The 20,181-nt window shown below is 40.4% G+C and overlaps 2 protein-coding genes across 15 annotated transcripts in view; one reads left to right on the top strand and one right to left on the bottom strand.

Annotated features, from left to right (window-relative positions):
* The window catches only part of Angel2 (angel homolog 2), a 36,907-nt gene extending 22,756 nt beyond the window's left edge, over positions 1 to 14,151 (bottom strand). For 3 of the 9 annotated variants that reach the window (XR_011376310.1, XM_070041519.1, XM_070041518.1), the window contains exons 1-6: positions 11,694 to 12,019; positions 6,046 to 6,302; positions 5,160 to 5,229; positions 3,206 to 3,627; positions 2,331 to 2,457; positions 1,906 to 1,963 (exon numbers count right to left, since the gene is read on the bottom strand). Coding sequence is in view for 8 of the 9 variants with exons in the window: in XM_070041519.1 (XP_069897620.1) it covers positions 1,906 to 1,963; positions 2,331 to 2,457; positions 3,206 to 3,627; positions 5,160 to 5,229; positions 6,046 to 6,302; positions 11,694 to 12,012 (1,253 nt within the window). In the remaining variant the exon portion in view is untranslated. The other 6 variants (XM_070041515.1, XM_070041516.1, XM_070041520.1 and 3 more) reach the window with 6 other exon arrangements.
* A 40-nt stretch (positions 14,152 to 14,191) lies between these two features.
* Rps6kc1 (ribosomal protein S6 kinase C1) overlaps positions 14,192 to 20,181 on the top strand; it is a 159,166-nt gene continuing 153,176 nt past the window's right edge. For 3 of the 6 annotated variants that reach the window (XM_070041510.1, XM_070041514.1, XM_070041512.1), the window contains exon 1: positions 14,192 to 14,440. In XM_070041510.1, the coding sequence (XP_069897611.1) occupies positions 14,249 to 14,440 (192 nt within the window). In that variant the 5' untranslated portion in view covers positions 14,192 to 14,248. Of the gene's footprint in view, positions 14,441 to 19,593; positions 19,752 to 20,181 lie in introns of those variants that run through there. The other 3 variants (XM_070041513.1, XM_070041509.1, XM_070041511.1) reach the window with 2 other exon arrangements.

The following is a 20,181-nucleotide window of genomic DNA, read 5'->3' as shown; positions in this document are numbered from 1 at the left end:
CAGTGAAGGCTGGTGTTGACCTTGCAATTGTCCTGCTTCAGCTTCCCAGTACTAGGACAGACATGCTGCCACACTCCACTTGTACTACATCTTAAGACAAATTCTATAATGGCTTACATTTTATCTTGCTATAAATAGTGGTGATGTTATAGGTAAGGGGCAATGATCTTTAGATCATTGTCTATTAACATAATTTTAGGGATCATTTATGCCTTAAATTTTTTTTTTTTTTTGGATCCAGTCGTGGGGCCTGAACTCTGGGCCTGGGGGCTGTCCCTCAGCTCTTCAGCTCAAGGCTAGCGCTCTACCACTTGAGCTACAGTGCCACTTCCGGCTTTTTTCTTTTTGCTTATGTGGTTCTGAGGAATCGAACCCAGGGCCTCAGGCATGCAAGGCAAGCGCTGTACCACTGAGCCACCTTCCCAGCCCCTCCTTAAAATTTTTGAACATTTTAAAAATTCAAGAAATGATAACCAAGGCCAGGTGCTGGTGGTTCACGCCTGTAATCTTACCTACTCAGGAGGCTGGGATCTTAGGATCACGGTTTAAAGCAAGCCCTGGCAGGAAAGGATGTGAGACTCTTATCTCCAATAAACCACTCAGTAGGGCTGGGAAGGTGGCTCAGTGGTAGAGCGCTTGCCTTGTATGCATGAGGCCCTGGGTTCAATTCCTCAGCACCACAGATGCAAAAAGAAGAGCTGAGGGACAGTGCCCAGGCCCAGAGTTCAGGCCCCACGATCGGACCCCTCCCAAAAACAACAACAACAACAACAACAAAAAACACTCAGTAAACCAGAAGTGGAGCTGGAGCTCAAGGGGTAGAGCACTAGCCTTGCGCTGAAGAGCTGAGGGACAGTGCCCAGGCCCTGAAAAGAAATGATAACCAAACATCTACTAAGTTCCAGGCACCCTTTTAGGTACTGAGGAGATACTCAAAAAACTGTGGCCATTGCTTTAATAAACTCATGTCAAAGAACAAAGAATCCCTTGAAAGTACTCTGAACTTCTAACTTCTAATTTTGTTTTTTATTTTGGTGGTACTGAGATTTGTACTGAAAGCTTGAGTTTGCTAAGCAGGTATGCAACTACTTGAGCCATGTCCCCACCCTTAGCAACTTCTGGTATCTGATAACTTTTATTTACTTATATAGAATTATTAAATGTAAATAAGTCCAGCTGCTAAATTCTGAGGATCATAGTTCAAAGCCAGCTGGACAGCAAAGTCCATGAGACTTTTACTTCTAATTAGCTACCAAAAAGCCAGAAGTGGAGCTGTGATTCAAGTGATACAGTGCTAGCCTTGAGCAAAGAAGCTCAGGAATGGTGCCCAGGCCCTGAGTCTAAGCCTCAGGACTGGCATGTGCACATACATGCCCATACCACACATGCACACACGTACATGCACATGCACACACACACACACACACACACAGAAAATTTAACTAGGGCCAGGTGAAGTGGTGCACGTCCATAATCTCAGAGCTTGTGAAGTTGACTCAGGAGATCTTGTCAGTTGAGAACAGCCTGAGCTATGTAGTAAGTCTTCTTACAATAAACATACATAAAAGTAAATGGATGTCTTTCAAATTGCTATCTTACTATGAAAAATTCTGTTTATAGATAACTATACATATAAACACACTTTTTGTGTGTGTTTGCGTGTGCTGGTACTGGATCTTGAACTCTAGAGTTTCGAGGAAACTGAACTCAAGAGATGTTAAATTTCTTGTACACAAGCAAATATCTCAAAAAATGCAGTCAGGAGTGAAATTCCTATCATGACGTAAGGTTCAGTTCTTTCTACTAGCATGGACTATCATCATCTTCATTCTGATCCAAGTATATGAGAAGTAATTTTTATTCCATGCAGTCAGGAAATGTCTATTGTTGTTCTTCAGAACTCACTTTTCAGCTGTTACCAGGACGTCAGTTTCCCCCAGCTGTGTTTGAGTCACATCACCATCTGAAAGAAAAGAGAGAAATGTATTAGTCCTATCAGCATAGAGTTCATTTGGTTCTACTTTGTCTGGGTTCTAGCCCTCTTACACTAGAAACGATGCTTAAGATGTATCTAGCTTAGACAGATGCTGAATTAAATGTTTTATCTCATAGTCTAGAATGGAAAAATAAAAGCATTTCTAAGGCAACATGCAAGTAGGTCATGCATAGACAATTCTGGAAGTTTAACTTCGTGTAAACTTGAAATAAAAGTAAGTAACTATATATAGATATGTATATTCCATGAGACATTATCCCTTTGAAAATTTAGTTTTGTCTCAAAAGGGAGAATTATTACCCAGCAAACTGCCAAATGTACTGCAAACACTTACCTGTCTTTTCTACTTTTGGCACCTGCTGTACCTCATACACACAGCTCTGTGAGATACCTAGGTTTGGGGGCCAAATGGGCATAGATAAAATTCTTTGTCCCCGTGAAGACTGTTCCTGGCCAGATACCTAAACAAAATTTCAACAGGTGTCTTAAGTGAATAGATATTTATTTATGTACTGAAAAAGTCATGTCTTAAAGGTAATTAAAAACTTATTACCTTTTATTCACTATATTAAATGACTATTTGTGCTTATCAAGTATAGTTCAGAAAGTGCTTACCATTTTCATGAAATGATAAGTCTTTTCTGACATATACTTTTCTTCATTTGAACTAATATTGCCTCTCCCTTTTTCTAGCAGCTATACAGTTCCTAGTACATCAAATACTAAAGGAGTTAAAAATCTTGTACAATTTAAAACTACCATCCAAGAAAATTTTGGTTTAATGCAAAGAGCAAATCATCTAAATTAGGCAGAGGAAAGTATAATGAAAATAATGTGGGTAAATTATATACTGAAGAATTAAAAGTTATTATTGTGTAAAAGAGAATTTATATTACCATTTTGCTAATCATACTGCCCATATCTAGCATTTAAAATTCTACTCTGCCACCGTGTAAACAGTTCCTTGTGAGATCCCCATGTTTGTTAGTGATTTTCTTCCTTTTTTTTTTTGGCTGACTGGTAATACCTCTAAGCAGAGTGTTTCCATGGATAAATGGAAAAGATGATATGAAGTCTACTAAGTTACCAATGACCAGTTGTAGGTAAGACAGAATAGTGGGTCATGAAGGCTTTCCAAAAGCCACCTAATGACTACCCTCACTATGGTCAATAGAGCAACCACCTAAGAATGATGAAACAAGCACTTACCTTTCCTATGGCAAGTCCTTCATAGTTCAATTTCCCTTCTTTTATGAAACTATAGAGTGGAGAACCAGGAACAGAATTAAAGTCACCACACATAACAACAGGACAGAAGCTGCCATCTTTCTGATGGGCAACACTGGAAATTTCTGCCAACAGCATCGCCAACTGGGTCAGCTTAATATCACCTCGTCTTGGATTATACAATAGATGTGTATTAGCTACACAGATGGAAGAAGTGGAAGCACATGGAATTTTAGGCTGTAGGAGTAAAACTAATCCTATATTATCTCTGTCCAATAGAGGAATATCAGGGCGGTAGAATTCCACTGGATTCACTGATAAAAGTGAAAATTTGGAGTGTTTGAAGCAAATGGCACAGCCATCAGGTTTCCTTCCTGTCCGCATCTTATATTCACAATGATAACCTATAAAAGAGAAATAGATTTATAACAACACATTTGTCAAAATACAGCTCTGCTAATATTTTTGGACAATGTTTAGTAAAGTGTATTCTGCATAACAGTATACAATGCTATTAAGTATTGGAATAAAACACAAAAGCCTTAGGACTACAGCTGGGGACCCAGTTCAATGGTAGAACTTTTTCTTAGTATGGGTAAGGCTTGATCCCCAGCACTAGAGGAAGAAAAAAATGACAGGAAAGTATCCTATTTTTTTTCTCAGTTTTTTTCTCCTTTCATGTTTTTAGAGGTAGTCTAGGTTGGCCTCACATTCCTGATCCTCCTCTATCTCCATTTTCTGAGTACTGGTATTACCAATGTGTAGGACTTTATAGTATCCATTTTTGAGCTAGGCAAAACTTTTTTTGGTGGCACATATCTGATATCCCAACACTCAGGAAGTGAAGGTAGGAAGATCCAGTTTGAGTATAGCCTATGCCACATAGCAAAACCACCCTAAAAGCAAAACAAAATGCTTACACTTGAATCTAACTTGTCTCTTTAATGGCAGATTTAAGTCCTTAATATGGATTATGAGCATTATCACTCTCTCAGTTCCAACATAGTAAAACTTAATCATGACAATGACTATAGAATCTTACAATGGCCTGTCCTCATACTTGACCTATAATCTTTCATCTTTTTGAACTTTTCCTCCTCACTCCATTCCAACCACACTGGTTTTACTCTGCCCTTACCACATTTCAACATCAGAGTCCACTTTCTCTGCATCATCTGGAATGTTCTAGGCATGCCTCTTCCTTCACCTCTTTAAGTCTTTGTTGAAATATCACTTTGTCTAATCATTGTTTAAAACACTTTACTGCTTCTTTTCCAGAAAACTATTATTACTTAATATACTAATTCACTTACTTGTTTTATTGTCAGCTTTTCTCCACTAGCATGTACATTCTACAAGGCAGTACCTGTTTGGCCAAATGCTCTACTTCATTTCCTAGAACAATGCACAGTAAGTGGTAGGGACTCAAATAATATTTGCTGAATGAATGCAGATTTCTCAAATCTGTGTGACCAGAGATGACCTGTCTCTAAGTTTCTTCACATGGGTTTGTAGTTTTTGCCCATGAGTTACTGGTAGCTCTGCTGATCTCATGGAGCTCAAAAGCTTAGAGATCTAGTGGTGGGCAGAACTATAGCAATTCAGGGAAAGGAAACTATTAAAAAAGGATTCTAATAATCTTACTCTTTGAATTAAAATTATGTCTCCACACAAATTTTCCTACTGAAATACCTCAATCTTGCCTTGATCATTTAAAAGATGTATCAAGAGTTTCAAAAATTAACATTTTTTTGAGGCCATATGTGTCACACATCTTTCTTTAGCAAGTTATGCATGAATCCACAAATACGGAGTGACAGAGGGGAAATTAATTGGAATATGCTACAAACATGTATAAAAATGTCACATATACCCTATAACTAGCTCATACTAATTTAAAAAAAGGTAAATTTGGCTAAAACAGGTTATATTATACCCAGTGACTCCAAACTTGGCCTGATTTCTGTTCCATAATGGTCTTCTTGAACTTCTTGCAAACAAAGAACCTTGGGAGATAAAAAATGGCTCAAATTAAAACATATAGGCACAAATACAAATTTTTTGGTGCTTTCTTTCATCTTTAAAAAACAGGCTTCCAGAATTCCAAAATCAATTTCAAATCAAACACTTAATACACTTTTTATTATGTATACATGGATCTGATTAATGGTTTCAAATATCATCAATCTTAAAATTTCTAACTTTTAGTCACATGGTACTTGCTTACTATCCTAAACAACCTCCAAATTTTTTTTTTGGCTAGTAGTGGGGCTTGAATTCAGTGCCTTGTACTTACTTGCCTTTTGTGCTCATAGCTGGCACTCCGTCACTTTAGCCATTCCTCCAGTTCCTCAAAGAAATATTTTTAACTTACATGTCAGGTTATCTTTTCTGAATTTATATAGACACTAGCACTAATCTGTTGAATCCTTTCTTGAGACTGATTTCTTTTAAGAGTAACAGAGAAGTGAGTATGATCAAAGTATATTATGGAAATATCACTGTGAAATCCTTCACTTTGTACAATTAATTTATGCTAATAAAAATTAAAGAGATTGATTTATCTGATTATCATTCAGATAAGAGCTTTATATTATTGAAACAATCCCAACCTCAAAATCATTAAAACCCTTTAGATCCTTTCCAGTGAAATCAGATGACAATTTATACCCATAACCATTAGCAAGGAAGTCATATATATCATGAAATAATATTCCATCATTATGCTTTAACGTCTTCCTTCTTATTCTACAAAGGCACAAATAAAATATTTATCAATTTTTCTTGTGTGAAAAAATTTTTGATGATTATGTTGTACTTACATCTGCATCAAAGTGTTTAATTTCTTTCAGAATGTTGGGAAACCTAAAACTCCAATGTAACACTGGCCGTCGACAGTGTCTGTAAAGGTGAGAATTATCTTCCAATAAATCTTGTGAAAGTATATTATAGGACATCACTGAAAAGTCAAACTTGTTCTCACTGTCTTCACATTTGGGGTCAACATTTTTATTTCCCAGGATGTCCGATTTTTCTTTATTACGGTTACAAATATATTCCCAATTCCTTTTTATTGTGCCTGTTAAAATATATTGGATAAAATATGAAAAATTAATAAAAAGACTACACAGTTCCCAGTAAGAATGTTCTTGCTAGTCTATAAGTAAAATATTTTTCCCAAGAAAATGGTAACATAGCATTGAAATACTACAATGTTGTCAGTAAAATGAGAGACTGATCAAAGAATATCAAGTTTTAAAGGGATCAAGCAAATCATTCTGGAGACTGAGTAGGTGCTAACAAAGCTAAGACCATACGGGTGAATAGTTTCTCACTTCCCTATGGAAGTGAGACATGTTTAGAAGCTTAATAACCATTATGTTGTAGCCATGTCAAAGCTGGCTTTTCAGTGGAATGATTTAATATTGTATTTTATTTCCTACTAGAAAGATAAGATCATCAAATGATCAAGTTCTAGAAACAACACTTAGAATTTTGGTTTACATACAAATGAAGGTTGTGGAATGGCAATATGTAAAAGCAGTATTTAATGTCTAAAACAGCAAAGTAGAACAATTTGAACAAAATGAACCTGAGAAATTCTTTTAGGGTAAGAATGTTTTGAAAAGCATGATATTGATCAAGATGTATTATACTCATAAACTTGAATGGCAACTCTTTTGTACAGCTACTTAAAGATAATAAAAATATTTTTAAAAGTTACAAGCAATTGGCAATTTACAACGTGTGACTTATTTGTAAAGCAAAAAATCTTTTTATGTAAACCAAAGTCTATGTTATATGCAACTGTTACAAAATGCTAGTCAATGAAATGACTGACAAATCAAGCATACAACAAGCACAAATGTGTCATTATTTATATTCTGCAAACACATCACAAACTCTTAAAAAGTGATGAAATAAGGATAGAAAAACATGAACTACTACAATTACAGGTAGTCTCAACTCAGAAATGACCACTGCATGTGTGTATGTGTTTATATACATACATGCACCTTTGATCTTGTATCCCATACCCCACCATTAAAGGGATGTTACTGCCACGGAAGCATGAAGAAAAACAGGATGTTTAGCAAACCTATGAGCTCAAGAGGAGAAATATAATAATAATGAGAAAAAAATAGATTTAGAAATAAAATGCCAAGAATGAATACATTATATGAAAAGTTTCAGCTCTAGAGTATCTTCCTCGACTCTATAAAAAGATGTTCATTTCTCTTGGATCACAATGCCTAAAATCTTATCAATTAAAAAATTAAGGTTAAATTGTTTTATACACTTATGTATGAAGTGAAAAAAAAAAAAAGAAAATACATGAAGTTTTTTTTTTGAAGTCATCTGAATCACAGGATTGTGGAAGACTTTTCCAAATCTTCTACAATGATGATGTGTTTACAATCAAAGTATCAATAAGCTATATACAACTGCCAGTAATAGTCTAAGACACTTCGTGACAGATCAATCAGATTGCTTTCTCAATATTTAACTATCTGATAACTTTTGCATTGAAGGAATAGAAATTTTGACCAGATGATAGGAGATATTTATATAATTAGTGACATCTGAATGGAACAAGGAAAAAAATTGATGATGCCATGAAAGTACTACGAGAAGGGTAAGGAAAAAAGGTGGAAGGAAACAAAACCAAATAAACAAAAGTCCTCAACTATTACAGAATTTTGCTTAGTCCCTGTCCTATGCCCTGGGAAGAAAACGAATACCATCGTTACCCTGCACTTAACATGAAGATTCTCACCCCCCCCCCCCCCCGCAAAAAAAGCTCACAACTAAGGCTTCACAGACCTACTTTAAGATTTGTGGAAGACCATTCATAAATTGAAGATTATTTATGATGTTTTAGTCACAATTGAATCTTTTGTTGTTGTTGGTTGGGTGCTTGAACCCAGGGACTGGTTGCTGTCCCCGAGAGCTTTTTGTTCAAGGGTAGTGCTTTAACCACTTTGAGCCAGAGTACCACTTCCGGTTTTCTGGTGATTAATTAGAGGGAAGAGTCTCATGGATTTTCCTGCAGGGCTGATTTTGAACCAGGATCGTCAGATCTCAGCCTCCTGAACAGCTTAGATTACAGGTATGAGCCACCAGTACCTGGCTCACAAATCAATCTTTAACCTATGCGTTATAAAAGTCTCTATCATAAATAAAAGCCGTATCCTTTTATGCCTGCCATAGTAAAAAAAAAGCAAAAAGCCTAAACAAAGGTGCTTCTAGTTCCTATGGACAAATACATAACATGCACATATAGCAGCATATAAATATGTTAAGATTTTTATGGTCCTATGAATGTTTAGAAATTAATTGCTTTTACCATTCCACTTTTTAAGTAACCAGGACCAGGATTATCTAGTCAACACAGTGACTTTCAAACTCCTATAGCTTATAGAATCCTCTGGGTATTGCTTTTGATGTTATGGCATGCTGCCCATTTCTAGCATGTCAGGACTAGGACTAGGATAAAGGGATAAACACACATTTTATCCTGACTGCATTTGCTTTTTTTTTTTTTTTTTGGTCGGTTGTGGGGCTGAACTCTGGGCCTTAGTGCTGTCCCTCAGCTTTTCAGCTCAAGGCTAACACTCTACCACTTCTGGCTTTTTTCTTTCTGCTTATGTGGTGCTGAGGAATTGAACACAGGGCCTCATGCATGCGAGGCAAGCACTCTACCACTAAGCCACCTTCCCAGCCTCTGCATTTGCTCTTAACAACCATGCATAAATGTGTTCAATGGTAGGGTTCCCTGGAAGACAATTTCAAAACTACTAACAGTGAACAGTCTTTGGCCTTCATACACTTCACAACACAAATTCACACTGCAAAAACTTATATACCTTCCATGTCAGGAGGAACAAGGTGATCACAGCAGAGAAGATAGATGAATCAAAGAAAGTAAGCAATAGGCCTGATCAGTTTTTTTGGGGTGCCTAATTAAAAAGTCACAATTGTGTCACACAAATCCTTCAAATACCACTTTAAAGTGATAGGCAAGTTAGCAATGTAGTTCTCTTGATTGAAAAGTATTAGTGAAATATCGGAAGTCACAAATATGGCTTAACGAAGAGCTTTTCCTTATTCACAACACCTAGGAAGAATGGACATATAAAGAGTCAGGTTTCAATGAATGATTATTAGTATGTCAATGTCTCCACAATCCATGAAAGGGAAAACAACATCACCACAATTTTCTGCATACCTACTATAAAGCTAACAGTGTGTTAGATAATTTGACATACATCATTTTACCCTCAACAGTCTTCTAAAGTGGGTGTTATTTTACAATATAAGAAACCAAAGAGAAAAGAGGTTAAGTAGCCTCTCCTTCCAAGTGGTGGAGTATTAATGGAGGCAGACTGTTTCCTAAGCCCATGTTTATGTCACTGTCATAGCTCCATCTGAGAGCACATCAGACTTACAAGAGGACAAAGGAAGAGTATGTGCTGATCTAATGCTCAGATCAGATCCTTTGTACAAATACAAAGGAATGTGAGCACATTATACAGACCTGGACTTACATATCGTATCGTTGTTAGGAATTGATTTTAATGCCTTTAAACATACCACTTTGTTTTTTGTTTTTTGTCTGTGATAGGGTTTGAACTCTGCGCCTGGGCACTGTCCCTGAGCTCTTCAGTTCAAGGTGAGTGCTCTATACTTGAGCCACAGCGCCACTTTCAGTTTTCTGGTGTTTAATTGGAGTTAAGAGTCTCACGGACTCCTGTCTGGGCTGGCTTTGAACCAAGATCCTCAGATCTTAGCCTCCTTGAGTAGCTAGGATTACAGGCATGAGCCACTGGTGCCTTGGCTTTTTTTCTGGTTATTTTATAGAGTCTGACTCCTGTTCCTAAAAATTTGTCCATTTTAGGCATCCTGTCATTGCTAGGATGACAGGCATGTGCTACCACAATCCAGCTTTCCTCCAATGTGTAGAGTTTCACAGATTTTTTTGATTGGGCTCACTTGGAACCATGATCCTACCCAATTTCAGCCTCCTACATTACTTAAGAAGCCAGGTGCACCACAGCCTCCAGCTACAAGTTGAGACAGGGTCTTATGAACTTTTCTGCCTAGGCTATTCTCAAACCATGATCCTACCATTCTTAGCAGCTAGGAATACAGATTGTAAGGCCCTACTGGTGCCCAGCACATTTTAAATTTTGAGTGTTTAGAATGGCTATTTATATGTTTATTCATTCTAAGTAGATTCTTTGTAACTATGTAGCAGTAAATTATTCATTTGTTTAGTTTTCATTAGTTTCACAACTCTTATCTGGAACCCAGTTGAAGCCTGTAGACTACTTCTGGCAACAAAAGCAGAAGGAACCTAAAAGCACACTAACTCACTCTGACTTTTGGGACACTCACTTACAGTATCTTTCTTCAACAAACTTGTATGTCAGCTCCCTATATATTAACACTTCAAACATCCTTAAAAGAACTATAGTCATTAAAAACTATAGTACGTAAGACAACCTATCTATCCTTTCTGGGGTTGGAGTTAGGTGGGGATACGGGAAGGTGGCAGCACAGAGAAAGTCTCATAATTTGTTCAGAATAAAAGAATATGAAAAAAATAAACATAGACAACAAGTGAAAAAACGTTCTCAATGTTGAATATCCTTTCTAGAAGATATTTTGACAGATTCTTAATAATTTCTGGGGGCTGGAAAGGTGGCTCCTTGGCAGAGTGCCTGGATTCGATTTCTCAGCACCACATAAGCAGAAAAAACTGCAAGTGGCACTGTGGCTCAAGTGGTAGAGCTAGCCTTGAGCTGAAGAGCTGAAGGATAGCGCCCAGGCCCAGAGTTCAAGCCCCATCACTGACCAAAAAAAAAAATTTTTTTTCTTTCATTTGTAAGTTTCTACTGAATCTTTTTATCTTATATAAAAAGTTACAATTACAGATAAAAGCACAAAATCACATTTTTCTAGATCTCTGACTTTCAAGAATACATTTATTAGCTTCTTAAGTCATCAAAGGACTTTTGTTTCAGGATGTGAAAGTCATTCCTAAACGCAATATTTTAATCTATTTCTCCATTCTTTTTCAGCCTTATTCTATTTATAGTCACTTTTTTTTTTTTTTAATTGTCAGTCCTGGGGTTTGGAGTCAGGGCCTGGGCACTGTCCCTGAGCTTCTTTTGCTCAATCAAGGCAAGCACTCTACTGCTATAATGCAACGCCACTTCCAGGTTTATGTTTATGTGGTACTGAGGAATTGAACCCAGGGCTTCATGTATGCTAGGCAAGCACTCTTATCACTAAGCTACATTCCTAGCCTGACACTTTTACTTTTAAAGTTATAAATGCCTTTATTAAAAAAAGGGTTTACTTTTTCCTAACAGAAAATTAAGGCCTCTAAAAGTTTTAAGGATTAGATATGAAAGCTTAATTCTTTATGTCTATTTCTTCACTAACACAAACTTCACACCTTTACCTTGGTGTCTTCTTCGTTTGGATGAAGGCTCATCTCCCTCAGAGTTCATGATGGAACTAGAGAGATGAATCCAGGATGTCTGGGTCAGGTGATCAGGTCTCCAATTATAATACTGATACTGAGTCCTAGACTCAAACAAACAAGGTGGTCTCCATTTTAGTGAAAAATGCCTACTACTCAAGTATGGGTATGGAACACGAGAATAATGTCCAGGCCACCTCATACAACTAGAAAAATGTCTGTTCCAGCAACATTTTTGTAGATTCTCCCATGGTGTGGTCCAGTCTCTGCCCACACTCTTCGGGTGATGGGGAAACATGGGGTATCTAAAAGAAATAAATATACATTTTGAGGCACCACTTTTTATTAAGCTATGATACAAAATTTTAATCTGTTTCCTTAAGGCAAGAGAGCATCTAATATTTAAAATCTGACTTCTAAATTTGAAAGGTGAAAGAAAAAGTAACCAGTAGTACCAGTACTTTAATACTTTTCCCCTTCAACAGCCAATAGAATGTCACTCTGGTTCTTCAAACCCTACAGACCTCTCAAAAAAGTCCACACTCCAACTGAGAGCTTAATTGTACTCAGAGTAGTTTTCTAGCACCACCACCACAAAACTCAATGGAAAAATAAAATCCACAGCAAGTATAATACGTCAAATATGGAACACATTTCAGACTACAATTAAAGTGAATCTCTATTCCAACTTGGTTTAGAGTAAAAACATACCTGAATAGTTTTTTAAAAAAAATTTCTGTCAAGGTTAGATTTTTCTAAATACATGTAAGCTAAGACACCAAACTACTTCCTCGTGTGGAAATTTTATTTTTCCATAATTTATTTTACTTATTTTAGATATTCTTCTCTTTGAGGGAAATCAAAGAGAGTAGCGATTATTTACTAGGTCACCAAAACTCTAAACCAAGCAGCATCAATTTAATGTATCATCCAGAAGTTCTACAAAGTAATGTGAAGATTTTTAAGATATAAACTCACTGTAAATACATGTCTTAGTGTCAATAATGTCTATCAATCACTAAAGGAATTTTGTTAAAATTGCATTTAGTATTTTTTGACTCATATCTTTACTTTAAAGGCATTTTGATTGCATATATGCAGTTCAAATCTGTCCTATTAAATAAGCTGTATATTTTTAAAGGGAAGAAATGGGCACTCTAGCCTATTCTGTAACAACTGTAAAAGCCACAGGAATTTAGTCATTGGATTCATGTGTTTTTCGATCACAGGCTACCTTATTGAAATATAAAACTTGAACTACAATACTTATTTTCTGTTCACAGTTATTTAGATAGATGCTTTTTCTTTTGTAAGCAGGCTGGCTCCTTTCAGGCTAGAATCTTCAAATTAATTTTCTGGTACTGTTTGGAACCCAGGACTTCAGACACACTGCTCCTGCTGCTGCTGTTACTACTACTACTACTACTACTTCTTTTTAAAGTAGTACTGGGACTTGAACTTAGGACCTTAGCCACTCTGCCCTAGACACTATTACTCATTTTAATTCCAGTCTCTTCACAAGTGCCTAGCACACAAATAGAACTGAACTGCCCTCAAATCCCAGGCTTGTATGGGAGTGGAAACAAGATCCCCATGACTTATGTAACAGACTGGCGTGTTTCCCACGCGTGGTATACCCGCTGGCTTCAGGGGTTATCCGAGTCAACATTTTGATCGGTCGTATCTAGGTCCTATCTTAAAGTTTACTAGGAAAACATACACATCGTTAGTACCCTGAAGCCACGATTCCGCGGGTACCCTGGGCGGCAGCACCCCTTTCAATGGAAAGAAAAGAGACACCCAGTAAACAACACGGATAAAACGAGAACTTGGCAATAACCATACAAGCTGGCATACAAGGGACCAAAGTCGAGGCGACACCACCATCACCGCAGCGATCCACAACCCGCGCCTCCCTCCTCCAGGTTCGGCCCGCCGGGACCTACAGCGGGCCGGCGGCCTCCCGCGGAACGCCGCGGCGGCGGCCGCAGCCGGCCGAGACCGCACGCTGGCACGGCGGACTCCAAGGGCCAGTCGCCGAGGCTCGAGCTTTCCAGAAGGGCTGCCGCCGTGCTCGCACCCGGGCTCCCGAGCGCGTCGGCCCAGCGCAGCGTCCCGCCAGCCGCGGCCCGGGTTTACCTATCCCCCGGACGGTCCCAGGCGCCTGCCGACACCGCCATGGGCCCGACCCTCTGCCTCCTCCTTCCTCCTCCCAGCCCGCCCCGCCCCGGCTTAACCCGGGCCCCCCGCCCCTTCCTCCTCCCTCCGAGCCCCGGCGTAACTGACCGGCCTCTCCCCACCACACAGCGGCCGTAGCCTCTCCTCACGTAGCGCCAAGCTTCCATCTTCCAACTCCGTGTGTTTTCCAGGCCCCGCGGTCCACCTCAGCCTCTACAACACCCTCAGAATCATCCGTTCTCCATCCAGCGAAGCCAGACTGCAACGCCTGCTGGGAGATGTAGTCTCGCCGGCCAAGTCTCCATCCTGCCCAGTGAGATTCCAATTCTTTAAACGAGAATCGCGTTTTAGGAGACATGCGCAGGGCGTGCGAAGCAGGAGCAGCCATCTTGGTATTGGGCAAAATTCCTGACATCGGTCTTAAAGAAACAGAGAGAAGAAAGAAAGCGGCGCCGGGCGGGTTTCATTTCGAAGACCTATGGCAGTACATTGGTGACGGGTCTACGCGGGAGTTAAGAGGAAAAGAATTATTGTATCATGTTTATAAGGTACTTGGGAAGCTAGCTATATGGTAGATATCCATGCTGAGAAAACGATACAAGTTTTTGCAAGTAATTGTGTAAAGACAAAAAACTTTTAGTGTCTATCTGTGTGTCTGGAGTGTTGATCTCAGGAACAAGACTCTAGAGCCTTGGAAAACAATAAGTGGAGAAAGAGGTCACAGGAACAATACAACGGGGAGAGAAGACTGGCAAAGGATCCTAGAAAGCAGGACGGACTGTTCCTTTCATGGGTCCTTTGGGAGCTCAGTTAGTGATTTCCTGAGGCTTTTCCCCCCCTTGTTCTAACTTTGGAAAATAATTTCCCTCCCGGGCATGGTTGATTTTCCTTATTTTCAATGTTAGGTTCTATTAATGCTGCAAAGGACACTGAATTACTGACTTCAGAACCACTGCGCCTAGAGGAAGCATAAAGCTAGATTCCTTCTGATCACATTTTTATCAACCAGTCAATACCTAATTGTGTTTTGTGTGTTTCTGTTTAAAATTTTCTTAATGTTAGTTCATCAAGGTCAACAAACAATACTATAACCCATACCTAAACAACGTTAACTCAATACATGTATTTCCTCAAAGTTACATCACAACCCTCTCTCACTTAGGAACACTGGACTGTACTTTTCTTGAGGACCCTTTTTCTTTTGTGTTGGAGGTACTAGGGCATGAACTCAGTCAGGCTTTGTGCTCTCATTTGCACTTCTTTGGTCAAAGCTGGTGCTCTACCATTTGAGCCCTTTCTCCACTTCTGATATTCTGCTGGTTAATTAGTCTCTTGGATTTGTCTGCTATGGCTGACTTCAAACCTAGATGGTCAGATCTCAGCCTGCTGTGGTAGCTAGATTACAAGGTGTGAAACACCAGTACCTGACTTGGGGGAACCTCTCCCCCCCCTTTCTAAACAGCATTATCAATAAATGCAGTGGCAATAAGTAGGCTATAAAGCCAGTTGTTTACAGGAGAAGGGCTGAAAAAGAAGGCAGAGTGTCTTCTTCAGCTTCAGCTAGGAACAAGCACATAGGACAACGGAGAAAATCTAAAAATGTCACTCTGCACTTTAAGACTTGATTTTGAGGTTGTAGCTAAATGTCAGTGACCATGCAAATTTGAAAATGTAGACTCCTTAATAGTGAGGATTGTATCTGATTTATACTGCTATATTTTCTAATTGTGCTCACAACTTCGTAGTTTATTAAAGTTGGCTAGCAGTTTCCTGTGTGTCCGTAATGACATAAGTACTTTGTGAGCAAAGGCCATGGTACATTATTTTCATAATTTACCTCGTATTACCAAGGAAAAAAAATTCTTGGCTAAGGATTTTCTTAATTTAAGGCATTAAAGTCAAGATGTGCCCAAAACCTAGCCAATTTGAGTATTATAATTTGAGAGTATATATGAACAGAAAGATGGAAGGCTCATAGGATAGGGTAGGCTATGTAGGTAGGAGAATAGAGCTTTTATGCCCACTCCTGCCTACTCCTCTTCAGATATTTATGTGTTGTTCAGTTATGGAAGCTCTTTGAATCATATTCTTCTTTTTTTAATGGAGGTTTCATAGGCATGATTTATTAGATCTCTTTCATTAGCAACCAGCTCAACCTTCAGCACTCTCCTCTCACCTGAGGTGTAATGATGAAACTAACAGTTCTAATTTAGAAATCGTGTCTATTCATGCAACCAGATCCTCATTCCAGGAGTCCCAGCAACAAATCAACTCATTAGTATACAAAAAAAGATATTTAGCACTTAAGCAATTCCAATGGTTTAGCAGCTGCTTGACAGGAAACAGGTACAAGGATCAAATACATCTTCATAAATCACAATGTGTACCTGGAAATGGACAAAGACAAAGTTATACATCAGAATGTTACAACAGTGAAATGGAATGACTCCTAAGGGTCAAATATACTTGGATTTCTACACATACTCTGACCTTCCCAGCTGTGGCATTAGGCAAATATAGTCCTTCTTTGATCATTTACCTCATCTGTAAAATAACACTGATAATATTTAGCTAGTAAAATATTGTGAACCTAAACAGAACTTCATGTAGACCCTTGGGAAAATAGTACAGAGAAATTAAAAGCAGAAAGCCAGGCACCGGTTCCTCACGCCTGTGATCCTAGCTACTCAGGAGGCTGAGATCTGAGCATCACAGTTCAAAGCCAGCCTGGGCAGGAAAGGTCATGAGACTAATCTCCTATAAACCAGTCAGAAAACCAGAAGTGGAGCTGTGGCTTAAGTGGTAGAGTGCTTGCTTTGAGCTGAAGAGCTGAGGGACAGCTCCCAGGCCTAGAGTTCAAGCCCCATGACCGACCCCCCCCCAAAAAAAATTAAAAGCAGGAGACAAAATGATGAAAAATCAAAATAGTTCAATTGTAATACATAAAGGAAGTATTTCTCAAATGTTTCCAAGAATGCTATTGTAGTATATTTTGAACTATTGACTGATATAAATTTCTGTTCTTCAAGAAACCAAGTATCCTTATTAAATGAGTCTCCCTGGTTATGACTTGCATAACTATACATACATGTTCATAACGTTCATCTATAATTATGGGATATACAAATTATTTTTGTCATTTTGGTAATATATAGAGGGAAAGGAAAACTAAAATTAGGGTGAAAATACAATTCCAAGTGTCCCTCAACTCCTACATATGTTCTTGTATTTCATTCTCCATCTCCAAATTCTGGAAAATGTTTCTGTATAGCCTACCAATTCTCTCAACAAAAATATCTCGTTGTCATGGTGACATAGTTCTTTTCCTTGTACAACTCTGTAGTTCTGTGCAGTAGGATTCTAATTCTTCCTGGTTCTAGAATACTTCCTTTTGTTTTTCAAACTGTTTCTAATTCTTTCAGCCAGCCTAATATTACATCTGGTCTTGCTAATGACTTAGCAAATTAAAGCCTCAAGTTGGAAGGAGAATTTAATTAATGGTCTTACAATAGTAAGATATCAATAAAGCAAATAAAGTCCTTTATGAGTATATGTTCAGTGGTAATCCTTGATGAAAACAAGGTGAACTCCACTACATCCAGACATTGGTTGAAGTCTTGCAAACTTCTTTTTTTTTTGGCCTGGGCTGGCTATGAACCACGATCCTCTGATGTCTGCTTCCCAAGTAAGTAGGATTACAGGTTTCAGCCACTATGCCTGGCTGGTTTAATATATTTGAAATAGGCCATTTAAAAATTATTGTAAGGCCATTCTGTTAATTTTCCCCCCCTGCTTATGAGCCATATTTTCTTTTAGAAAATTTTTTTTTTTGCGAGTCGTGGGGCTTGAACTCTGGGCCTGGGTGGCTAGCACTCTTCCACTTGAGCCATAGCACCACTTCTGGCTTTTTTCTGCTTATGTGGTACTGAGGAATCAAACCCAGGGCCTCATGCATGCAAGGCAAGCACTCTACCGAGCCACCTTCCCAGCCCCCATGAGCCATATTTTCTTGTGTGTATGTGTTTCTTGGTACTTGGGATTACATCCAGGCTTTCATGCTTGTTAGACAAGTACTCTCCACTTCATAAGAAATTCCTGCTGTGCACAGGTTGGCCTTAAATTCTCAATTCTAATGTCTCTGTGTCCTGAGTAGGTGGTATAGTGTACCACTAAGCCCAACTTATTTCTTAGAGATGTGTAGGTGTATGTTTATACATTACAAATATGCTTGTACACACATATATGTATGTATTGTACACATATAGACACATATATATGTGCCTCATAACTTTTTTGCTTGGAAATAAAATTTTATGTGACAGTTCTGCTAATTCTTTTCCCTCTTCAAGGATCCTTACCGTTGTAGTACTTAGTGAATTTTATGAAAATAAAGGGCTTTTCAAAATGGAATTGTGAAAGTTTTGAGGTCAGCTGGGCAGAAAAAAAGCTCAAAAGACCCCCTTCTTATTTCACAGCCTAAACTATAATACAGAGAAACAGGGAGGGAGGGAAAGAGAGATTGATTCTGAAAGATTATTAGACATACCAGAGAACCACAAAGAAGACGTCCAGGTACAGAGAACATGAAGAAGACAACCAGGTACAGAGAACAAAGAAAGGTTTATTGCTGGGAAAGGGGCCAGCAAGACCCCTTCTACAAGGGAGCAGGGAGAAGCAGCAAGGGCTATTGTCTGGGGTGACCTATATAACCCTAGGTTTAGGAGGGGCTAGGAGGCAGAGACCCCGGTGTGGACCTGTGGGCCAGGAGCTTCATCATGGCAGACTAGGATTTATGGCTGCTATCCAAATAGTAGATAAGGGGCCCTGCAGCTGCCCAGACCTGAAGGTCACTCTAAGGGGCTTCTGCAGCTGCCCCAGAGAAGTGCCATCCCCAAATAGAAGGGGGTTGGAGGCTGATTATTTACTGCCTTTACTAAGTGGGCCTAGCGTGGCCTAGGAAGAGAGCAGGCTAAGCTGTAGAGAAGGGAGGGAGTGGACTAAGGAAGCTGTGGGAAGGGAGCTCACTTCGCTAACAGATTCTGTCTTGGGGCATTACATATGTTTTGCAGTTTATTATAAATGGTCTAAACTTAAGGTTAGCCCCTCGAACCTGAAAGGGGGTGTGTTTTAAAGACCGCTACAGGTGTGTGTGTGTCTCCATGCAGGTGTGGTACGGAGAGACCGGTGTCAGGATTTGCTTTTAGAAAGAGAAAAGGGTGCATCGGCCAGAGTTTGATGTGATTCAAACGACAGGTTCTGAGTAGCGACAGAAGGGTGCTGGCTGGGTACCCCGCCATCCCTCCCAGGGCCTCCCAGAAGTGAAGGGTGGGTGTGGGAGGGCCGGGGACCAAAGCTCTCACCGGCGTGGCTGTGACCGCTCACCCTAAGCGACGTAGCTGGCGCCCAAAGAGATCTAGAAGGCGCGGCTCGGGTCTCCGCCAGGCCGCGACCTCGGATCCCCGCCCGCCCCTCAGCCCCAGGCCAGCGTGGTTGCCAGAATCTCAAACCCAAGCTGCTTCTCTCCAGGAACGCGGGGAACCACAGCCTGACCCGGAAGCGCCTCCGTTGACCCGGAAGCAGATCTGCGCAGCTGTGGCGCCGCGGCGGTGGCGCCGTGGTGCAGGAGCCGCCGCCCCCTCGCTGCTTGGCTGCTGCTGCGTGGAGACACCCCCCCCCCCCACCCCCCGGGATCGCCGCGGCTCGGCGCTGCCCCCATGATCCCGGGCTGGCGGTCGCGGCAGAGGCGGAGGGAGGATGACCTCTCCCCGGGGGCAGAGTGCGGACCTGGCCCGTTTCTACACTGTCACCGAACCCCAGCGGCACCCGAGGGGCTACACGGTGTATAAGGTCACCGCCCGGGTGAGTCCTGGGGCGGGACAGGGGGAGGACCCCCGGTGGGAGCCAGAGGGCCAGGGGGGCGACCCCAGGGCGTGGCGGTGCCTGGTGCGATGTGGGAGCCCGGGCAGCGTCGGGGTGCGCCCAGTGACGGGACTCGCGTTGGAGATTCGGGGGGTTCGGGGAGGCTGCCGTCTTGGCTGAACGGGGGGTGCCCGGGCCCCCGTGGGGTCGCGGGCGGCGGGGTCTCCACTCCGGGCTGGGGCGTTGGTGGATGGTTTTAAATCGATGACTCAGCTCGGGTCCGGGTTGGACTTTTTCTCTCAGAGCAGCATTTGCAGAAGTGGTTTCGCTTGATCCGCAGGGATGATGCGCGCTCCAGGATTTGTAATGGATGCGTTGTCGGGCTTATGCAATAGAAGGTAGTTGTTCTCCTAGCTTTGTTTTTGTATTT

This window comes from Dipodomys merriami, unplaced genomic scaffold (genome assembly GCF_024711535.1).
Source record: "Dipodomys merriami isolate MVZ:Mamm:240054 unplaced genomic scaffold, mDipMer1.0.p SCAF_31, whole genome shotgun sequence".
Classification (NCBI taxonomy): domain Eukaryota; kingdom Metazoa; phylum Chordata; class Mammalia; order Rodentia; family Heteromyidae; genus Dipodomys; species Dipodomys merriami.
This window is presented reverse-complemented; position numbering and strand designations above follow the sequence as displayed.